The following is a 22,834-nucleotide window of genomic DNA, read 5'->3' on the forward strand; positions in this document are numbered from 1 at the left end:
AAAAAAATAAAATAAATAAAAAATCATAGAAACAAAAATAGTATAGAAATGAAATGTGTTCCAGTAACAGAACAGTGTGTACAGAAGCCTGAAAGATCTCTCCTGCACGTCCGCTAATGAATGCGCCTCTCTGACATGTCTGTCTGTTTGGCCATTATCTGCTCTTTGGACGTTAGTTATGATTAGTACTTGTTTCCCAGCTTCTGAATTGAAGGCCACTGTCTGTAATGACTTCCACTCCTATTCTATATCCAGCTTTCTTCACTAGAAGAGGTGCTTGCAGACTCTGGCTTCTATCGGAAATTCCTACTAGAAGTTTAGCAGCTCGAACACCATTGAAAATAATGTAATAAAAACAGTGCTTCATTTTTACAATAATTATGTATAAATGATTTAGTCAGTGTTTGCCCATTGTAAAATCTTTTACATCCCTAATTTACATTCTGACATTTATTACATGGTGACATTTTTACTGTTGGCAGGTGATTTAGCTGCTGCATGCTTTTTTGGCAGTTGGAAGCAACTGTAATCAGCTATTTCCCACAATGCAACAAGGTTCACAGACAGGAAACTGCCAGGAGTACCATGGTCCTCAGAGTTTCTTGTGGGAGGGGTTTCACCACAATATCAGTCATACAGCACCCCCTGATGGTCTGTTTGTGAAAAGGAATAGATTTCCCTATCAGCTACTGATTGGGATAAAGTTCAATTCTTGGTCGGAGTTTCTGTTTAACCCTTTTGCTGGCAAGCTCTTCTGGTCAAATTGCACCTCTGATGGCCGAGCCAGTTTTCACATTTGTACATGCACCAAGAAAACACACATTACAGGCTGAAAGTTTATTGAAGACCTCCTAAACCTCCAATCTTCTGCAAAGTAGACAGCTTATGGCATTCAAAAATAATACTGCAAATGTATTTGCAAGTGCCCAAAAATCCATTAGCCACGGGCACCCAAATTTCCTGCTCCCGTGTGCAACATCCTAGAACATTAGAGCCAGAGTCAGCAGACAGTAGCCACAACTAGCCCCCAACAAATCACAATCACCACAACTCAAATCAGAAAAAAACAACCAAAACCAGCCAGAAGAGTAACCAGAGTCCCCAGGCAGCAGAGAGCAATCAAGCAACTGACACAGAGGAAGCAGCTGCTGCCACAACCCAAACAAGCAACCGGGACAGCCAGAACAAACAAAGTAGGGCAGGTTGTAGACCTCTTGCTGCCTGAAGTAAACTTGTGAGGACGTGCTCCTCCGTGAGAAACAGGGCCGGGCCGAGGCATAGGCTGAAGAGGCTCCAGCCTCAGGGCGCAGTGTAGGAGGGGGCGCACACAATTCATTCAGCTGTCATTCCTAATTGTGTATGAAGCAGAAAGAAATAAGAAAAGGGGATACATAGCAGTGACTGCAAGCCAGATAACTAGATATTAAGGTGTTGGGGAGGTTGTGGGCCCTGTGGCCCTCTTAGTCTAATAGCAATCAGTGTGTGACGGCTGGGGTGGGAGGGATGGAGGGGCGCACTTTGGTGTCTCAGCCTTGGGTGCTGGAGGACCTTGTCCCTGCTTTGGTGAGAAACAATGATTATATATTTTTATTATCAATTTATAAAGCGCCAACATATTCCATATATACACACACACATTTTCTTATTAGTGTAGGTACATTTTTATGAGAATTTTCCATGTGTCTAGTATAATTGACAATCATTAAATGGCAATTGGCTGTGTAGTGCAAAAATGTGCAGCACGCTGTCCTTTTTTTTTTTGCACAGCTTTCAGTACTTATGCAAATTCACACTCCTAAAATAATATATATGTTTCTGTGTATTACAAGGACCCTTGGTGAGAGAGATATGGAGACTGCCATATTTATTTCCTTGGAAACATTGCCAGTAGCCTGGCAGCCCTGTTGATCTTTAGGCATAAGTAGTAACTGAGTAAAAACACAAACTATTTTATGGCTAATCCAGTAAAACCTGAGTCAGGCCCAGTGCACACCAAAAACCTCTAGCAGATCCGCAAAACATTAGAGGTTTTTGAAGCAGATTTTCAGAGCGATTCTAGGCATGGTTAGATAGATTTTCTAAACATGCCTAGCGTTTTTTGGAGCATTTTTATGTAGCAGATTTCATATATTGTAACAGTAAAGCTGATACTGAACAGCTACTATAACAAAAACGCCTGGAAAACCGCTCTGATCTAGTGTTTCTCAGAGCGGTTTGAGCTTTTCCTATACTTTACATTGAGGCAGAAACGCATCCGCAAACTTTGCTGCAGGAGCCACGTTTTCAGTTTGCTAAACACCTCAAACCGCTGGTGTGCACCATCCCATTGAGATACATTAGCCAAGCATTTTCACAGGCGGCAGCCGTTTTGAAAATGCTACCAAAAACGCTTGGTGTGCACCAGGCATCAGAGTAGCTGACCTGCTGCATGCCTTTTTAGGGTCTATGGCTAAGTATTAGAGACATTATGTCAGGAGCACTGCCAGGCAACTGGTATTGTTTAAAAGCAGGGCCGGAGCTACCATAGGAAAAAATGGGCAATTGCCCAAGGGCCACAGAGCCTGTAGGGGCCCCCAAGTTGTCCCTCCCCATCTTAACTGTTGCTCCCCAGGGACTCTGCAGAGTCTGTTAAAGAGACACTGAAGCGGAAAAAAAAATTATGATATTATGATTTGTATGTGTAGTACAGCTAAGAAATAAAATATTAAGATCAGATACATCAGTCTAATTGTTTCCAGTACAGGAAGAGTTGAGAAACTCCAGTTGTTATCTCTATGCAAACAAGCCATTAAGCTCTCTGACTAAGTTAGTCCTGGAGAGGGCTGTTATCTGACTTTTATTATCTCAACTGTAAGTGAACTGTTTACTTTTTCTCTGCTAAAGGAGAGGTCATTACTTCACAGACTGCTCTGAAAGAATCATTTTGAATGCTGAGTGTTGTGTAATCTGTACATATTATAGAATAATGCATTGTTAGAAAAAACACTATATACCTGAAAATAAAAGTATGAGAATATTTTCTTTGCTGCTAATCTTCTAGTAATTATTCATAGTACACAACCAATTCATTATATAATTTTTTTTTTTCGCTTCAGTGTCTCTTTAAGTTGGGAGGTGATTGGGGGAGGGTCAGCAGCCATCTCAGGGGTCCAGGAGGGAAATGTGGCTGCAACAAAGGGCCTCTAATGGTGCTTTTTGGTCGGGGATTTCTGTTGGGGGGCCCCCAGGCTAATTTTGCCCTAGGGCCCAATTGTTACTTGAACCGGCCCTGTTTAAAAGGCAATGAATATGGCAGCCTCCATATCCCTCTCACCTCAGGTTGGGTTCCCTTTAAAGCTCTGTTTATGTGTATTAAAGCTACGGTATGTTTATATGTATTTTAAATGTGTGCGAAGACGATTTGCCTGGATTTGTGCTTGATTCTTAATGCAAAAAACATTTTTTTTTTAAAAAATATTTTCGATGAGCAAAAATAAGAACAACATCTCTGTTAGTAGCCACTGAGTGATACAATTTTGATTTAAAAAAAAATAACACATTGAAAACAAAACAAAGACAAAAATCATTTGGGCAGGAAATGGCAGCATATAAATCTGCTTTGATGTTTCCAAAAGAAAAGGAAGCAGTGAGAATATCCTGAGCAATTGAGCATTTTAGGTTTTGTCGCACATTGTGTAGATGGGCTCTCATGGGGTGCCAGATGTCGTCTCTTTATGTGTGACTGCGATTATTTTTATCTGTCACTGCTAGCAAGCCGCAATTGTACCTGGAATAGTCATTACGGCGCTGCAGCATAAATCTTATTGAATGCATGCCTTTATTTCTCCACATGTGATTTTATTACAGCATACTCTCCAATGATCACATGTCATGTGCCCCATTTGATACGTGCTGGAAAGGAGGACTGCTACAGAGTTAGAAAGTTTAGTTTGGGGGAAAAAAAAGAAAATGCTCCGGATATGATAGGTTGTTGTGCATCCTACAAGTGCGGAAACCAGTGTTGTGATATAAGAATACATTTTGGAAATTCTTTCCTGTGTCTGCTGGCTCCTGTTCAGCTAAGACGCATTTCCAAGTATAAGACTTCAGATGGGTCTACGTGTAACTTCAGCTAAATCGGGAAGCACTTCAAAGTCTAGCTGAACTTTTTGAACGTTTTGCTCTCCTCTCCCCTGTAATGGTAACGTTTAGAGACAAGTCGGAATTAGTGGTTGCCATTTTACCACTGCGGTGTTTCAGGAAAATGCATTTTTATTTTTTGGCGAAAGAAAGATTCATTGAAGTCAAAGAGGGAAATAAAACACCCTTTTCAAGCAACTCAAGAGTAAAAAAATAAAAAAAATAAATGAAGAATAGCTAGCCTGGCTTTAAAAACACATCTTTAAAGAGAATCTGTACTGTAAAATTCTTACAATAAAAAGCATACCATTCTATTCATTATGTTCTCCTGGGCCCCTCTGTGCTGTTTCTGCCACTCCCTGCTGCAATCCTGGCTTGTAATTGCCATTTTTAGGCAGTGTTTACAAACAAAAGACATGGCTTCTAACTAGAGTGTGATAGGCTTGAGAGTAGCTCAGTCTCTGACTCATACAGAGCTTGGAGAGGGTGTGTATAGCTTCTGCCAATGACAAGCAGTGCAGCACCCTCCACACATTCCAGCCTCAGTCAACAGAAGAGAGAAGATTAGATCATATAACAGAAATAACACAGCCACTGTGCAACTAGAAAAGGCTGCAGTAAGACAGACCACATTAGAACAGGTATAGGAACTTATAGGATAGAAGAAATAAGGCTGAAAATTTTGTTACAGAGTCTCTTTAAGAAGGCCTGTAAGTCACAAAGCCAGCAGCGACAAAACACAGCACTAAAGGGAACCTGAAGCGAGGGAAATATAGAGGCTGACATATTTATTTCCTTTTAAGCAATACCAGTTGCCTGGCTGTCCTGCTGATCCTCTGCCTTTAATACTTTTAGCCATAGACCCTGAACAAGCATGCAGCAGATCAGGTGTTTCTGACATTTTTGTCAGATCTGACAAGATTAGCTGCATGCTTGCTTCTGGTGTGTGATTCAGACACTTCGGCACCCATATAGATCAGGAGGTCTGCCAGGCAACTCGTATTGTTTAAAAGAAAATAAATATGACAGCCTCCGTATACTTCTAGCTTCAGCTTCCCTTTAACTGGCTATATTTAAAGAAGACATGAACTGTACAGGCCAATGCACACTATTTAATTGCACCCCATTTAATTGCTTTACACACACAAATTGCGCATGGAGAAAAACAGTTTTAGCCATGTATTTAGAAAAGAGTTCTTTATGATAAGAGTGATTCAAATGTGGTATTACCAGAGGAAGGAGTTATGGCAAATTCTATACCTGCATTTAAGGGGGGCTTAGATGCTTCCCTTGCGTTGAAAGACATCTATGGCTATGATTACTAAGTAATTGCCAGTGGTGTTGATCCAGGGATTTATCTGATAGCTACCTGGAGTTGGAGTTTTTCCCTTTTGGGGCTCACTGGACCAGGCCTTGTAAGGGTTTTTCCCCTTCCTCTGGATCAACAGGGATAGGTGAGGGTGCAGGCTAGTGTTGTTCCTTATTTATTGTTCCTTATTTATTGTTTGAACTTGATGGCTGTATGTCTTTTTTCAACCCAAATAACTACATAACTATGCATGCAGGAGTGCGTTATAATAACAGCAGTGTGCCCGTCAGACTGGGCTGTCTATGCACTGGGCTATGGGCGAAGGTTATGGATAGTTGCTGATGGATTGCTACAACATGGTGGGACAATACGGCTGTTACTGGCATAACACTGCACTGCCATGAGCTGACAGATCGAACACTGAGACTAGTCGTACTGAGCTGTCAGAAGAGAGATGAACATGTCCCATAATACTGACTATACTGAACATGTCATCAAAGCCATGCAGAAAATATGTTGCAGATAAGGTAAAAACACATCTCCCGTGAGAAAACTCAAAAGAAACGTTACTTAAAGCGGACTTGAACTCAGAAAGTCCTCTCTGCTCTAAAAGATAAGTAACAGCATTATAACCTTACAATTCTTTGTTACAGCTGATACAAATCCTACAATATATCTGCACTGTTTCTACTTCCTTCTTTCTTGGAAGCAGACATCTTGTTAACATCCCATGCAGTGCTTTCAAATGAGCTTATCTGCTGTGGCAGTCAGCTGACACGGGAGAGATACAGTTTCAACGTGTGATTAGACACAGATGAGGGGAAAATAGATAGGCTAAGCTCTCTTAATACATTCAGGGTGCAATTCTCTATGTTATTCTTCCGTCCTGTGCAAGAGTTCAGGTCCACTTTAAATCAAGTCCCCACAGGGAATAAAATTAGACAAATGATCAGTGTATGAAATAAACAATGTTAACATTTACCATGCTGCTATTCTGCATCAGGCAATGGCCAGCTTACAGAACATTCCAAACATTTGTATATCGCTTTTCTCCTGTCAGACTCAAAGCGCTCGAGAGCTGCAGCCACTGGGATGGCTCAAGAGGCCACCCTGCAGTGTTAGGGAGTCTTGCCTTGAACTCCTTACTGAATAGGTACTGACCCTAGCCAGGATTCGAACTCTGGTCTCCCATGCCAAAGGCAGAGCCCTTAACCAGTACACTATCCAGTCACTCTATGGTGAATTATAGGTCATGTGATCTCGCAATAAAAGCCATGTGATCACTACAGCACATTAAGTGAATCAAATCTTCAAAAGAAGAAATCTGGTATATCCAACGCTTTAAAATTACTCAAGTAAAATCCTGACTAACTATATGTGCATTTATTTTCAAGATACTGGATGGGTTGCAAAGCATGCATGATGCTTTGGGAAACATAAACATGATGCAGTAGTGAAATGAATATGCCATCCATATTTGCAATGTTACCCAAAGCTATTATCTGACTGCCATGTACATCAAAGCACTACTGCTTCTGAGCCATCGAATGTTTTGATATCTTCACCTGAAGACAATTTCCTCTCTTCCGTATTAAGTGGACGGTCTGCTTGTTCTTGTCAGATATCCTTCTAAAACAAAGCATGCTGATTGAGTATTGATCCTGCTGGTGATTCCTTCTTCGCGCACACTAATCCAGGATATATCATCTCTGTGATGGAGTTTATCCATGAAATTGCCAGTCAATCTTTTGGATTGTTAGATCTAAAACTTTTACACTCGCAGCTATAAACTTAAAGAATAACTGGAAACAGTAAATGGCATACAGATAAACTTGGAGAATGGGGATGGTCCAATATATGGAATAGCTTTCAGCACATACCGTAGTTCCCCATCAATTAAACAAAATCATGATGAGGAGTTAAACCAGACTGTTAACTTTTATAACATTATCTGTCTCACATTCACCATCTTTCTTTCTTATCTTTTTTTTCCCTCCATGCCTTGTGGGCTTGTGGCAAGCAATTTTTTTTTTTATTTTTTTTTGCTGTGTCACAAACTGATGATGTCGTATTTGCCTAAAATTTAGCCTTTTCTTGCAACAAACAAAAATAAGAAGTTGTTGGTCCTTCTAATATGATCAGCTGCAAATTTACAACATTACATAGTCCCTGACAACCACAAGCATTATATTTGTAATATCTGAGGCTACTAGCAGAATACAAAGATACTCTTGTCCTCAATCAGAAAAAACCCTAGAAGACTTGCAGAGAAAGGGAGCAATAAGGGACAATAAAAAGAAAACTCGGTATATGTAGCTAGCAAAACTCTTTTTTGGGCACCTTCTTAGCACCTTATGATTTGCTGCAAAACATAGGCACACACAATTAAACCCCTGACCCCCACACTATCCTACCTACCAAACATATCCCAATACAAATCTACAGTGGGATGCGAACGTTTGGGCAACCTTGTTAATTATCATGATTTTCATGTATAAGTCATTGGTTGTTACGATAAGAAATGTCAGTTAAATATATGATATAGGAGACACACACAGTGATATTTGAGAAGTGAAGTTTATTGGATTTAAAGAAAGTGCGCAATAATTGTTTAAATAAAATTAGTCAGGTGCATTAAATTTGGGCACTGTTGTCATTTTATTGATTACAAAACCTTTAGAACTAATGATTGGAACTCAAATTGGCTTGGTAAGCTCAGTGACCCCTGACCTACATACACAGGTGAATCCAATTATGAGAAAGAGTATTTAAGGGGGTCAACTGTAAGGTTCCCTTTTCTTTTAATTTTCTCTGGATAGTAGCAACATAGGGGTCTCAAAACAACTCTCAAATGACCTGAAGACAAAGATTGTTCCCCATCATGGTTTTAGTGAAGGATACAGAAGGCTGTCTCAGATATTTCAGCTGTCTGTTTCCACAGTTAGGAGCATATTGAGGAAATGGAAGTCCAGAGGCTCAGTTTAAGTCAAGGCTCGAAGTGGCAGACCAAGAAATATCTCGGATAAACAGAAGCGACAAATGATGAGAACAGTGAGAGTCAACCCACAGACCAGCACCAAAGACCTACAACATCATCTTGCTGCAGATGGAGTCACTGTGCATCGTTCAACCATTCGGTGCACTTTACACAAGCAGAGGAAGTCTTTTCTCCACCCACAGCACAAACAGAGCTGCTTGAGGTATGCTAAAGCACATTTGGACAAATGGACAAGTCAACTTCATTTTGGAATAAGGTGCTGGGCTATGGGCGGAGGTTATGGATAGGTGATGATGGATTGCTACAACATGGTGGGACAATACGGTTTTATTTTAGGGAGTATTGTAGCTGATTTGGGATAGCAAACTTCTTGTTGGCTGTTACTGTCATAACACTGCACTGCCATGAGCTGACAGATCGAACACTGAAACTAGTCGTACTGAGCTGTCAGAAAAGAGATGAACATGTCCCATAATACTGACTATACTGAACTTGTAATCAAAGCCATGCAGAAAATATGATGAAACTAAAATTTAGTTATTTGGGCATAACAAGGGGTGTTATGCATGGAGGAAAAATAACTCAGCATTCCAACAAAAACACCTGCTACCTACAGTAAAATATGGTGGTGGTCCCATCATGCTGTGGGGCTGTGTGGCAAGAGCAAGGACTGGGAATCTTGTCAAAATTGAGAGACGCATGGATTCTACTCAGTATCAGCAGATTCTAGAGACCAATGTCCAGGAATCAGTGGCAAAGCTGAAGTTGCGGCAGGGCTGGATCTTTCAACAAGACAATGACTCTAAACATTACTCAAAATCCACTAAGGCAGAGTTCCCCACCCCTGTCCTTAAGGCCCACCAACAGTACATGTTTTGCAGAAAACCACAAACATGCACAGGTGAGGTAATTAGTGTCTCAGCAGAGCTGATTAACCACCTCTGTGGATTTCCACAAAACATGCACTGTTGGTGGGCCTTGAGGAAAGGGTTGGGGAACACTGCACTAAGGCATTCATGCAGAGGAACAAGTACAACATTCTGGAATGGCCATCTCAATCCCCAGACCTGAATATAATTAAAAATCTTTGGTGTGAGTTAAAGAGAGCTGTCCTTGCTCGGAAGCCATCAAACCTGAATGAACTAGAGATGTTTGGTAAAGAGGAATGGTCCAAAATACCTTCAACCAGAATCCAGACTCTCATTGGAACCTACAGGAAGCGTTTACAGGCTGTAATTTCTGCAAAAGGAGGATCTACTAAATATTGATTTTGTTTCTTTTTTGTAGTGCCCATATTTATGCACCTGCCTAATTTTGTTTAAACAATTATTGTGCACTTTCTGTAAATCCAATAAACTTCATTTCACTTCTCAAATATCACTGTGTGGGTCTCCTATATGATATATTTAATTGACATTTTTTATTGTAACAACCAACGATTTATACAGGAAAATCATGACGATTAACAAGGTTTCCAAAACTTTTGCATCCCACTGTAGCTGAACTATGTCCAATATTAACAGTAACCCCGAGAGCACCAAGTGTACCTATAGTGAGAAATTCAATACAAACCTGAAGAGAAAAAATAAATACTTAAATATTTATGATATAATGAATTGTATGTGCAGTATGGATAATGAATAGAACATTAGTAGCAAAGAAAACAGTCTTATATTTTTTTTAATAACATTGCATCATAATTTCACAGTTGCAGTTTAAAACCACACGCTGGCTTTTATGCTATATAACAAAGCAGATTTACATCATACACATGATAGAGGTGGTTGTTCGGGCCTTCTCACCTTTAAATCTAGCCTGTGTAGAGCTGTGACTTCCAGCAGGAAGACGCTAAATCAGGTTTTTATTTATGCTTTGGCTGAAACAATAATTCAGGGCAGCACGGTGGCGTAGTGGTTAGCGCTCTCGCCTTGCAGCGCTGGGTCCCTGGTTCGAATCCCAGCCAGGGCACTATCTGCAAAGACTTTGTATGTTCTCTCCGTGTCTGCATGGGTTTCCTCCAGGCACTCCGGTTTCCTCCCACATTCCAAAAACATACAGGTAAGTTAATTGGCTCCCCCTAAAAAATTGGCCCTAGACTACAGTACTTACACTACATAATATAGACATATGGCAATGGTAGGGATTAGATTGTGAGCTCCTTTGAGGGACAGTTAGTGACAAGACAATATATATATACACTGTACAGCGCTGCGTAATATGTCGACGCTATATAAATACTAAATAATAATAATAATAGTTTTGGTCAAAAGTATACATTTTGGCGCTGCACAGACCACAATAGTAATTACGGCTATATCTGTACCCAGTGGCCAATTTGGGCACAGGAGGTGACGAGTGTAGCCAAAGTGCTGGTACGACAGAGGGACCAAAAGTAGTGGATGTTGCATCACAGATGAAGGGGGTAAGTTAATGGGTTAATGTAGGGAGAAGGTGGGGGTAGGTTAGTGTTAGGCTTAGATAGCAGTAGGTTAGATTATTTACGCTTAGATAGGGGAAGGTTAGCATCTGGAGTAGGTAAGCTGTTTTAGTGTTAGGCTTAGATAACGTGCTAAGCTTAGAGAGCAGTGGGTTAGTATTAGGAGAGGATAGAGGGAGCGTTAGTGTGAGAGAAAGGTTAGGTAAAGTGATAGCAGCTTCACTCAGCACCCACATTTTTTCATAGTAGTTACCAAGTTAACACCCCATTTGTTAGGTTTCCACCTTGCTTGTTTAAAATGTGAACTTATGTCTTCAAACCTGTAGGTACAGTGCTCTATTGCAATAAGGGGGGCAATTCCATCTGAGATAAAGGTGTGAGCAAGAAAATAACCAGCATATGTCCTCCCTTATCCCATCCAGTTTATATTTCCTTTGCCACCCATGCCCACCATGTACTTGCTCATTTCTTTACCATCCCTGCCCTGTCCCTATGAAATTGCTACTTTCCATGATACATTTTACTGATCTTTGAAATTCAAACAAGAATACCATGCAAGAAACCATATTGTTTTACTAGCAGTTTATGTTAAGCAGGTAATTAAAAAAACTTAAAAGAAGATCTCTCATCACAATTTAAATGTAAGCATAAAGCATTAGCAGGCGAGTTCTTATAGCTTGTACAGCAAATTGCTCAACCATAACGGTGGTATTAACTGCTGAAACAATTTCCACTTCCCAGAGAGGCTCGATAATGGCTTTCTATGAAGCTTATATTATACCTTTTTATGTTTTAACAGACATGCAGCTCCTATGCTCAGCCCCTTGCTTGACCTCTGAATTGCACATAGAAAGGCAGATTTATATAGCACAATTCAAACTGGCTGCTAAAAGATAGCTAAAAAGTTGCTGAATACAGACCCAGATAAGATAGAGTCATGATGCCCTCTCTCAGCTGGTTGGTGCCTAGATTACTGTCCATATGTGATGATCCGCTCAGCTGGCTGCACTAGCAGACAGCTGTTTGACCATTCCTCTAGTCTGTGGGCTGCAGGTCTCTGGAAGAGAGACCTGTCTTTCCATTGCAAGTTTCTGGTCTGTTCTGCTGCTAAGGAATTTGCATACATTCGTTATGCAAATCCCCTGCCTGCCTCCTTTGATGACTGGCACTATAAGAGCTTTCTGCTCCCAGAATGCTTTGCTAGTCATTCCTTCAGGGTTTGTAGTAAACACTCCTAGAGTGTCAGCCATGCTACTTCTTGTTAAAGTTATCTTAGAGTAATTCTTAGGACTGCACTAGGCAGTTTCCCTAGTGCAGTTAGGATTGCATATCTGTTTGTTTGTCTGTTACGATTGTCCTGTCCCAGCGGTGGTCGACAGGAAATCGTTCTGTTTGTCTGGGGTGCTAACCGGCGCTGCGGTAGTTACTGGTAGCCCCTACTGATCTGTCTTGCCTGGATCGCAATAGCCTCTAGCGTTAGTGGCTATGGATCCTTCTGATCTAGTTTCTGGAGTGTAAGCTGGAGCTGTGGTTGCTTCCGGCTACCTCATCTGATCTGTCTTGTTTAGATCGCACTCGCCGCTAGCGTTAGCGGCTGTGGATCTTTCTGATCTGTGTTCCTGCTTGGATCACACTTGCTCTGGCGGAAGAGCGGTGGATCCTTTCTGCCTAGTTCTTTTTTTCTCGTTTGTCTGTCTTGTCTGATACAGGCGCTTGCTGTAGGCTCGGTGAGGTAACCGTTAAGCAAGCATTCACGTTCTTTGTTTCGTGTTTGTCTGTTGGTGGTTAGTTAGGCGTGCTTGTCTCTGTTGTGCTTAACACGCGGAGACCGGCTATAAATGCGTTCGCTGTTGCGAATGAGTGCGGTGTTTGCGTTTAGTTAGCGTTTGTTATTTATCATTCTCATTGTATTATTTGCTGTGCCTTTGCTCCTCTTGTGTTCTGTTCTAGTCTGTCTTGTGTCACTTCTGGCGATCACCTTTCTCGCGATCGCGTTCCTACTTTTGTTTCTGCTGATGTGTGTTCACCGTCGCAGGGTCGCGACTAGATTGGTGAACACACATTCGTCCTGTCCCTGTGCTCTTTCTCTTTATGGGCTGTTCAGCCCCGCATTGTCTTGATCTGTACAATCCTCACCTGGCATCTGTGGCCGTGCAGCGATTGTACTCGTCTGCACTCCACAGCGCCATCTGCCGGTGGGAATTGCCCTCTGCTGGAGCATTGCACCTAGCCTGGGTTCACCCAATTATACGCTTGTGGAAGGTTTTCGCTGTGTCAGTGCGCATCTCGTGCGCTGACCACGAAAACAATTCCGCAAACGTTACACCATAACACTAGAAAATCTAAGTGCACAGTCAGGGCAGTTTCTAGGCTAAATTGCTCCCTGGTCGAGGGTGTAAAAATTGCACTCCCCGTGGGCTCCAGAACGTTATTTGCGATGCTGTATTTAGCCCATAGTAAAGATAGCCAGGTATAGGTGCCTCAGTATAGGTAGCCAGGTATAAGTGCCCCCAGTATAGGTATCCAAGTGGCCCCCCCTTCACCGCAGAGCATTGGCAGGCTGGGGGTTTAAAGTGATGTAGGGCCCAAGGACAGGGAGGAAGGAGTTGGGCCCCTCCCCGCAGCTGAGTCCTAGTGTGCCTTCTGCTACCGCCTCCCTCATTGTGCCCTGGGCGGACAACCGCCTCGCCTGCCCCAGAGGTGGCTCTCCACAGTGAGGTTTAGAGGACAAGCATCTCTTTATAGATTACAACTGCAATCTATGCTTTTCATAGAGTGTGAACACAGAATGAATGCACCAGTTCCAAGAAGTACTGGCTATGGTAGTGATTTGTGGTGGGTCAGACTGTCAAATCCTTTAAAGACCTTGCGAGACTTGTCAGCAGTGGCAAAGGCATGGAGCAGATGATTATAGCTATTTTCTTCCATGAGGCCATTTTTTTCTACTTAGTTTGCCTTTAAGCAAACCTGTGACATTAACTTCCTTGCCAGTTATCTCGGGTAACCTGCGCAGGAGGATTGCTCAGGCCCTGCTGGGCCGATTTTCACAATTTTTTTTATTGCACGCAGCTAGCACTTTGCTAGCTGCGTGCATAACTCGATCGCCGCCGCTCGCCGCTACCAGTCGCGTTGCGCCGCCCCCCGACCCCTTGCGCAGCCTGGCCAATCAGTGCCAGGCAGCGCTGAGGGGTGGATTGGGACTCCCTCTGACTTCCCGACGTCCATGATGTTGGTGACGTCATTCCACCCTGGCGACGGGGGAAGCCATGCAGGAGATCCCGTTCTGAACGGGATTTCCTGCTTGCGCAGATCGCCTGGGGCGATCGGAGTGGGTGGGGGGATGCCGTTGCTCAGTGGCTATCATGTAGCTAGCGCTAGGCTAGCTACATGATTTAACAAAAAAAAATTAAAAAGTGCTGCGCTGCCCCCTTGCCGCAATAATTGGAACGGCAAGGGGGTTAATAAAAATAAAAAGTCCCATATTAACCTCGGTAGAGGGGTGCACCAGAGGCTTCCCCGTCTCCCTCCACCTTGCCGTTTCAAGACTGGGACAACACAAAATTTGTGGTCATGCACCCATATGTGAATGGCTGGACCATGCAGAATGGCTTGTGTCTGCACAGTAGCACGAAGCTGCCACTTGGACTTGGTGGAAAAAGCCAAGCTTGTTCTGCTTTGTACTACTGCACAGGCTCCGTTGACTGAGGACAAGCTTCGGGGCATCCGAGCTCTGGAACAGCGAGGTGGAGGGAGATGAAGGAAGCCACTGGAAGATCCAGAGGTTTCCCTCTTCTTATGTGACTGAGTACTCAAATTGGGCACTCTGTTCCTCTTGAGGTACGCTTTAGCTTCTTTTGTGTGCTTTGTTGATTTTTCAGAGGCTTCCTACAGAAAACATACTCAGCTGAAACAGCAGCAAAATTGTAGCTAGTTGGATCTTTCAGCCGCACAACATAAAAGACAGTGGTGAAAAAGTTAACACTAAAATTGGTAGTGGGTAGGATGGAGGCGTCCAATGTGTGTTCTATCTTAGTATGTTTAAATACAAATAAAAAATTATATAATAAAAAGAGAGGTAATTGCTTACCTCTCCAGAAGAAACAGACACCAGTTCAACTGAAAAAAGTTTTTATTCAAAAAGCAATCTGCCAACACGTTTCACGGGTCATGGCCCGCTTCCTCAGGTCAATACAAAATGCCTTAATAGCATAGGGGATAGAGTGATGGCGCCTACATTAGAGGCGCCTACATTCTATCCCCTATGTTATCAAGGCATTGAACTGGTGTCTGTATCTTCTGGAGAGGTAAGCAATTACCTCTCTTTTTATTATATAATTTTTTATTTGTATTTAAAAATACTAAAACAGAACACACATTGGGCGCCTCCATCCTACCCACTACCAGTCAGACCTCCTTTGGAGGTAATAGCTTTGCAGTTTTTCTGGAAAGTCTATCGTACTACAGGAGAGCGACCACTCAGTATCCAACGGGACCTGGAGTACCGAGCAGAGACGGTTAATTCCCTGAAGGCCTATACGGTGGATGCAGGAACTGCAACCCATCTTTGTGAGTATATATTTATATGAGTTTTTCCTCCCTATACCTAATGATACTACACCATTGGGCCCCCAGTCTCTCACTACTTCTCACCTAGGTATTCTTGGCCCTTACAAGAATCGCCAAAGAAAAAACCTTATAACACTAAAATTAATGGTATGGAACGCTCCGTGCCGTTTAGCTTCTGACTGTTGGCATAGTACACACTATGCAACTTTCTGCCTGATAGATGTGTCAAAAAGATAATATCCGACAGGTCCAATCTGATTTCTGATCATTTCTCTTTTTCTATAGAAGTGACTGGAGAAATCAATCAGAAAAGTCATCAGTAATCAAATCACACCTGTCGGATATCATCTATCCGTTACGTCTATCTGATGGGAAATTGCATGATATTGCTGAATATCTTTATCTTGGGCTTTGCCTTCATGTTTATGTTCACTGCTTTTCAGACATGTGGCAATGTTGCGCAAACTGTAATATTCAGTTTAAATAGCACAGACTTTAATGGCAGTGGTTATACCAGCATGGCCATTATCTATGGAGTGTTTTCAGCATCCAATCTTGTAGCCCCTTCTGTGGTTGCCTTGATGGGCTGTCAGCTGTCAATGTTCCTGAGTGGCATATTTTACAGTGCCTACATTGCAATGTTCATCCAGCCATACACCTGGTCATTTTACATGTTATCCGTTTTAATAGGGATTGCTGCTGCTGTGCTCTGGACTGCTGAAGGCACGTGTCTGACTATGAATTCTGATGACAAGACAATTGGACGCAATAGTGGTATTTTCTGGGCCCTACTGCAATTTAGTATGCTATTTGGGAACTTGTATATCTATGTTGCATGGAAGGGAGAAGCTATATCAGAGAGAGATCGCAGAACTGTGTTCATCAGTCAGTCAATCAGTCTAGTTGGGACAGTCCTATTTTTTCTCATCAGGACTCCACCTTCAAACGCTGCTCAGTTGATCGAGGATGAGGATGGAAACTCTGACATCCTGGAAATCAACTCATCTTCACAGTCCAACATGACCAAAGCTCTGGATGCCTTCATAAAATCTTTGAAGCTCTCAGTCACAAAAGAAATGCTGCTGCTGAGTATTTCCATGGCTTATACAGATTTTGAACTCACATTTTACTCTGGCGTGTTTGGGACTTGTATTGGATCCATAAACTGGTTTGGTGCTGATGCTAAGAGCCTCATAGGATTGTCTGGAATATTTGTTGGACTAGGAGAAGTTTTAGGTGGAGCTGTCTTTGGATTACTCAGCAAGAATAGTCACTTTGGCAGGAATCCAGTCTTTCTCTTCGGGCTTGTAGTTCATTTTCTGGCATTCTACTTGATCTTCCTGAGTATTCCCAACGATGCCCCCATTACCTCCTGTGAAGGAACATACAGCAGGGCTTTCGTAGACCCTAGGTATCAAATTCAGTGTACATTTTTCCCTATGTAAATATAGCAAAACACATATACTAACACTGTACAGCGCTGCGTAATATGTTGGCGCTATATAAATACTAAATAATAATAATAATAATAATGATTTGTACCACTTTTGAGGCATAAAGGCCCATACACACGTCGGACTTTTGCAAACGACGGGTCGTTTAAACGTCCCGTCGTTCAGTCGTCCGTAAGCCAAATCGGGCGTGTGTACAGACTGTCGTTCGGGTGATAAGACTGGTCTTGAGCGATCCGCTGGGCAGATCGCTCAAAATCAGTCTTATCACCCGAACGGCAGTCTGTACACACGCCCGATTTGGCTTACGGACGACTGAACGACGGGACGTTCAAACGACCTGTCGTTTGCAAAAGTCCGACGTGTGTATGGGCCTTTAGTGTAAAGGCTTCCTCAGTGGCTATCACTGTTATCTAAATGTATTGCAATCAGCAGTCATTCCCTTTATTCCCTTTAATGTGGAGAAACTCTGCATGATTACACAACAGCCATTCTTTGGATAAATGGCAAAAGTGTGACATAGATCACATTGGTATCACTGCAAAGTTAAAGAAGATTAAATTCTGTATTAGTGTTTACTGAGATGGGAAATGATTATAGAAAGGATTTGATTCCATATTAAACCACTTAATACTTTTGGACTTGTTTAAACTTCTAGTTGTGTCAAGTGAATGAAGATTTAAAGAGATTAGCGGTGGCAGCTGTTTCCCACGTGCTGAAGTTCCCTTTTCGGCTTCTTGTAAGGCTAAATATTGCAGCTTAATGCTGGCTTCCTTTTTTCATACAGGTGCCTGGAAAGAATGGTCTGTCTTTATTTTCAAATGTAAAACCACAAAGAACTGGTTAAAAAATAAAAACTGCTTACTGCTAGAAGCAGGTCATACAGATTTTAGCTTGTACAAACAGCCAGGCTAAACATCGAGAGAACTGGGGGTAAAATAAGCAGTTATAATGCGAGTGTATACATAATATTCTAATGTAATACATCAGATCCACATTATATAAACTGCCAGTATGACCTACATCAGCCAATTAATCAGTTTGTGCAGGGTTTGGGGGTTCCAAGAATTAACTTTAAAGTGGAATGAAACCCAGCATTTCTTCTTTGCTATAAAAGATTATTTACAGCATATGATATACTACCACCATTTTTTTTTTACTAGAACAGCATTCAATTAGTTAAACACAGGACTTACAAGTTCCCTGCAGAGAAAGCTTGACACATCCGAACTGGAGATAATGTTATCTTGTGTTTACATTCCTCACTTGATACAATTAAGTAAATACTTCTTTGACTGTGCAAACACTCCTGACAGACACTCAGAAAGCATTTCTGCTTATATTATAAGATGAATAAACCAGTTATGAATAAAATGCAAAGGCAGCTCTCAGAGCAAAAAAAAAATGTACAATGAAAACTTGTAATTTCTAAATGAATAATAATACTTATGCACATAATCAAATATGATAACCATATGGCATATAAAAAGTAGTACAACATGTTTTTATTGAATATTATGTCAGGGTTTTATACCGCTTTAAAGCAAACCTGAGGTGAACCTCGGGTGAAAAGTAAAATACTTACCTAAGGTTAGGGAAGCCTCTGGATCCTGGAGGCTTAGCACGCTCTCCTTTGGACCTCTGCCACTGCCTCCAGAACATCACGCTGCACTCATGAGAGCATGACTGCATCTGGGCAGTAGCGGCTTACTGCGCAGGTTCAGCTGTACTCACGCAGGCACAGCACGGCCAAGCTCGCGCCTGCAGAGGAGCATGGCCTCGATGTGCATTCCCACAAACCCTTGTTTGCATTCTTCGGGGAAGGGGAGCACGCTCGACAACGGAATACAGTAGGGCGGTGTCAGAAGCCTCTATAAGATCCAGAGGTTTCCTTCTTCTTAGGTAAGCATGCATGTTTTTGTTTGCCTCGGGTACTCTTATTAGCACCAACAAGAAAAAAAACCCTTAAGAACTGGACCACTTTTTACAATTCTGACTCTATAATCACTGTGATTGGCTTACAGTGATCACAGGGTAAGAAGCCAATGAAACTGGCTCCTGATCCTTACACAGAACTCAGCTGTCTAATGACCATTAGTAATGAGTTTAAAAAAGCAAATCTCTGTTCCGCCTGAGTCAAAACAGAAACAGAGCGTTTATGCATGGGTGCCAAGGCAGAGGGCATTAACTTACCCTCGTCACCACCTCCGGCCGTTGCACCCCACGGCACGTTCCGTCACTCCGATACTTCCTCCTTACTGCTGTCAATTTTCAAAGGACAATAGAAGTGAGAGGAATATGGAGTCTGCCATGTGTATTTCCTTTTAAACAATCCCAGTTGCCTAGCAGCCCTGCTCATCTATTTGGCTGCAGCAGTGTCTGAATAACACCAGAAACAAGCATGCAGCTAATCTTGTCAGTTCTGAAATCAGAAACACCTGATCTGCTGCATGCTTGTTCAGGGTCTATGGCTAAAAGTTTTTGAGGCAAAGGATCAGCAGGATAGCCAGGCAACTGGTATTGCTTAAAAGGAAATAAATATGGCAGCCTCCATATCCTTCTCACTTCAGTTGTCCTTTAAGCAACGTTTGCAGGAAAAGATTAGTGACTATGGGTGACTATGGGTGAGCAAAGCTACAAAATCATCACATATACAGACAGGGAAGGGATGCAACATCCCTCTTCATTTACCTTTTCCACTTTAAGATATTAGGTTTTAAATATAAATCTGATAGGAGTGTGATTTTGCTGCAAGGAGTAAGTGTAGCAGGATGGTTTCTTATGTGCTTTTGAATCACACATTCATTCAAGTAGGCACTTATAAATGCACATATACAGTAAATATACATCTATTGTATAATGTCGGCTAACTACACAGATATATACAGCAATTGCTTTTTAATGACACAGAAGTAGAAATACCTAAATGAGAGCCTACATGCCTCCGCATATTCCATTTTCACATGAATTATATAACCATCTCCTCTCTGATGGTTCCTTTATGCTGCTGGGGGGTAGATGTATAATAACACATGCTGGAATATGCTTAATACTATATTTTTTAATGAGCAGGCCTTGGTGGTATCTACAAATATTTCCTACTTTTCTCACTTTTTAAAAGCTGCAAGGATGATTTAACAGGATGACTAATATGAGCTGTACCACTAATGGTGCAATGTGTTGAGTAGAATTACTGTTACTATGAATTGTATATGTGCTTTGAATATTTGCCATTATTAAACTGTTCCCCTCCTCTTCTCACACTTCTCATACTGTGGATGTCTTTGGCAGGTGCTGTGCGCCATATGAATTGTTATGTATAGAATGCTTGGGAGCAGGGGTGTAACAATAGTCCCTGCAAGGGATGCAGCCGCAAGGGGGCCCTTAGAGGAAGAAGCTTGAGAGGGGCCCTGGGGCCCTCCAGGGCCATTTTTAGGGGCAGGAGGGGATACAGTGCAGGAAGGGGGAGCAGCAGTCACAAACAGCAGCAGGGAGGTGGGCCTGACTCCTCCCTCCCTCACCTCGGGCTACTGTCAGTGCTCCCCCCTCCCTAGCAACAACCGTTTGGGGGCCCATCCAAAGTTTTGCACGGGGGCCGATTGATTTCTAGTTACGCCCCTGCTTGGGGGCCCAATGAAAAACCTGCACTGGGGCCCACAGCTCCTTAGCTATGCCACTGCATACTGGCCAGGAGAATCTAGAGTTTACATGTAACCGTAGAGTCACAGTCATGAGAAGTCAGTTTTATACCACAGAAGAGCTGAAGTTCAGAATCATTCTCCTCTGTGCTGGTTACATATGGGAAAGTAGCACGGTTTTTGAAACCATATGAAACTGTCACACCCTAAACCTCAGCACGGTCTTCCAAGAAGTCTTTAAAACTTATATAGTTATTACAGCTGATAAGCATGACCGCCAAGATTTTTCTCAGCTGATCTGCAATACTAACTATTAATATGATCCATTTATGAAAAAACAGTTTGTATAATGGTGCACAATTAACTCCATTTTTGCTGTTATTTAGCCAAAGAGCTAACAACCCGTTGTTTATATTTGAGTGATGTTTGTCAGAGGTTAAAGGCAAGTCATGAGAACTTTTATACACAGCAGCTTAATTGTTGACCACAAACTGAATATAAACATTAGCAGATGGGCAAAGAATGTTTAACGTTGCTAAATGCGGTTATGAAACTCCTAAAACCAAGACCAGATCTATAGAACAAACGGCACCAAAATTTCTTTAATGAAATACATTTAATCCAGCAATGTCAATTAAATATTCAGAGTGTTAAACAATGAGTCATTAAAAAAGGGAACCTGCCATAATGCGCAATAGGGTTAAACAAACCCATTTGTGTGTTTCTGCACGGATACTGTATAATATATATACTGTATATATATATATATATATATATATATATATATATTTATTTATTCGCAAGATACCAGCAAGTTAATTTACTGAGCACAAACTTGAAGACAACTATCCCAGGTCTCCACTGAACAGGGGCATTGACACTGGACCTTAAGCTCAGCCCCTTCCTTTAACCCTTAAAGTGGATCCGAGATAAACTTTTACTCATTGCATAATTGTGTTCCTTTAATATAGTTTATGGGGAATCCCTAAAGCCAAATACTTTTTTTTTTGTTTTAATACTCTAAATCCCTATAAACTAAACAAGCCTCGCCCACAGCTTCTCCGGTGCCTTGGTACTCTGAGACCCATGTAGCAAGGGCTTATGGGAGCTCAGTCTGGGCAGGAGGAGGAGGTGTTACTAGCCAGAGATTTCAGAGTCAGAAGGGAGGAGGGAGGAGTGGAGGGGAGTGAAATTTTCACAGGCTGAGGGTTGGAGATGCAGATCAGCTTGCCTGTGTGTAATGATCACAAGCAGAACATGGCTGCTCTCATTGTTTCACAGGAAGAAATAATCTTATACTGTTAAAGCAGTTTGCAGCTAGATTTGCTGTGTAAACTATCTAAACTTCAGATAAGATTTATAGACAAGTTACTTTACTTGTTATAGTTAGTTCTTAATCTCGGGTCCACTTTAAATCAGTAAGTAATTCTCATTGGTTTGTGGACAGCAGGAAGCTTCATAACATAGCTACAAGTCGAAAATCAAGATCCCTGCAAATTTTGTGCGACTCTGACCACACATGAAACATCATCTTGATCAAAGCAATTCTACCCAACCAGAATATCTAATATTGTGCGTATTCTTTACATAAGGACAAAAACACACACACACTCACACTCACACATTTCCTCCATTCAACTCACTACTAAGTTTATATCACAGTGGTAAATAACCTATTCTTGGTTACACTACAATGGCCCATATGCAATTAACTTTTTCTCCTGAGTTATTTCCTAGGAGATAATTTTCATATTCTCATTACATTAACTTTTCAGCATTTTACAATTGAAAAAGTTTCCAAAAGTTGATGAAAAAGTACTATCAAAATTATTGTAAGTACTTTCTTGCTTTTTGGTGGTGTAAAAATCATTTTATAGAAAGGTGCGATAATATTACCAAGAAGAAAACTCAGGAGAAAAATTGAATTGCATATGGGCCAATATGTTTTTGATTGCACTTCACAATGTGTCTCCTGGGTCTCATATGGACACAGTCTGGTTGCCTCCATTACCAATTCCCTTTCTTCTAGTCCACCCTCACCCGGTTCCTTGTTCCTTCCCTTCCCCTCCATCCCTTTTTCCTCCCTATTCCCTTCCCCTTCATTCCTCCCACCCGCCTTGCCTTTCCTGGGCCCTCTGGTCCTCCCATGCCAACCTTAGCTACAATATACTCACTATGCCTTCTTTGCCTCCATTTTACATACCAGCCTACATCTTGAAGTAATAAAGTAAGCTGGGAAAGTGCTCCTGAAGAAGTGAACCTTACCATGTTCTCTGTTCACAAAATGCCTTGAGAATTGTGTCTACCCCGACTTAA

General features: G+C 41.8%; 2 protein-coding genes across 7 annotated transcripts in view; one reads left to right on the forward strand and one right to left on the reverse strand.

The window, feature by feature from the left end:
• The window catches only part of NRK (Nik related kinase), a 506,445-nt gene that overhangs the window by 293,789 nt on the left and 189,822 nt on the right, over positions 1 to 22,834 (reverse strand). The gene's annotated exons all lie outside the window — the stretch shown is intronic.
• LOC137528394 (UNC93-like protein MFSD11) lies at positions 15,818 to 16,874 on the forward strand. The gene has a single exon (XM_068249687.1). The coding sequence runs from the start codon at positions 15,849 to 15,851 to the stop codon at positions 16,872 to 16,874; it is 1,026 nt and encodes a 341-aa protein (XP_068105788.1). The 5' UTR covers positions 15,818 to 15,848.

The sequence above is a fragment of the Hyperolius riggenbachi genome, chromosome 8, assembly GCF_040937935.1.
Source record: "Hyperolius riggenbachi isolate aHypRig1 chromosome 8, aHypRig1.pri, whole genome shotgun sequence".
In the NCBI taxonomy this organism is placed as follows: domain Eukaryota; kingdom Metazoa; phylum Chordata; class Amphibia; order Anura; family Hyperoliidae; genus Hyperolius; species Hyperolius riggenbachi.

Coding starts and splice junctions, on each gene's coding strand:
- LOC137528394 (XM_068249687.1), top strand. CDS start 15,849: ATGTTTATGTTCACTGCTTTTCAGACATGTGGCAATGTTGCGCAAACT.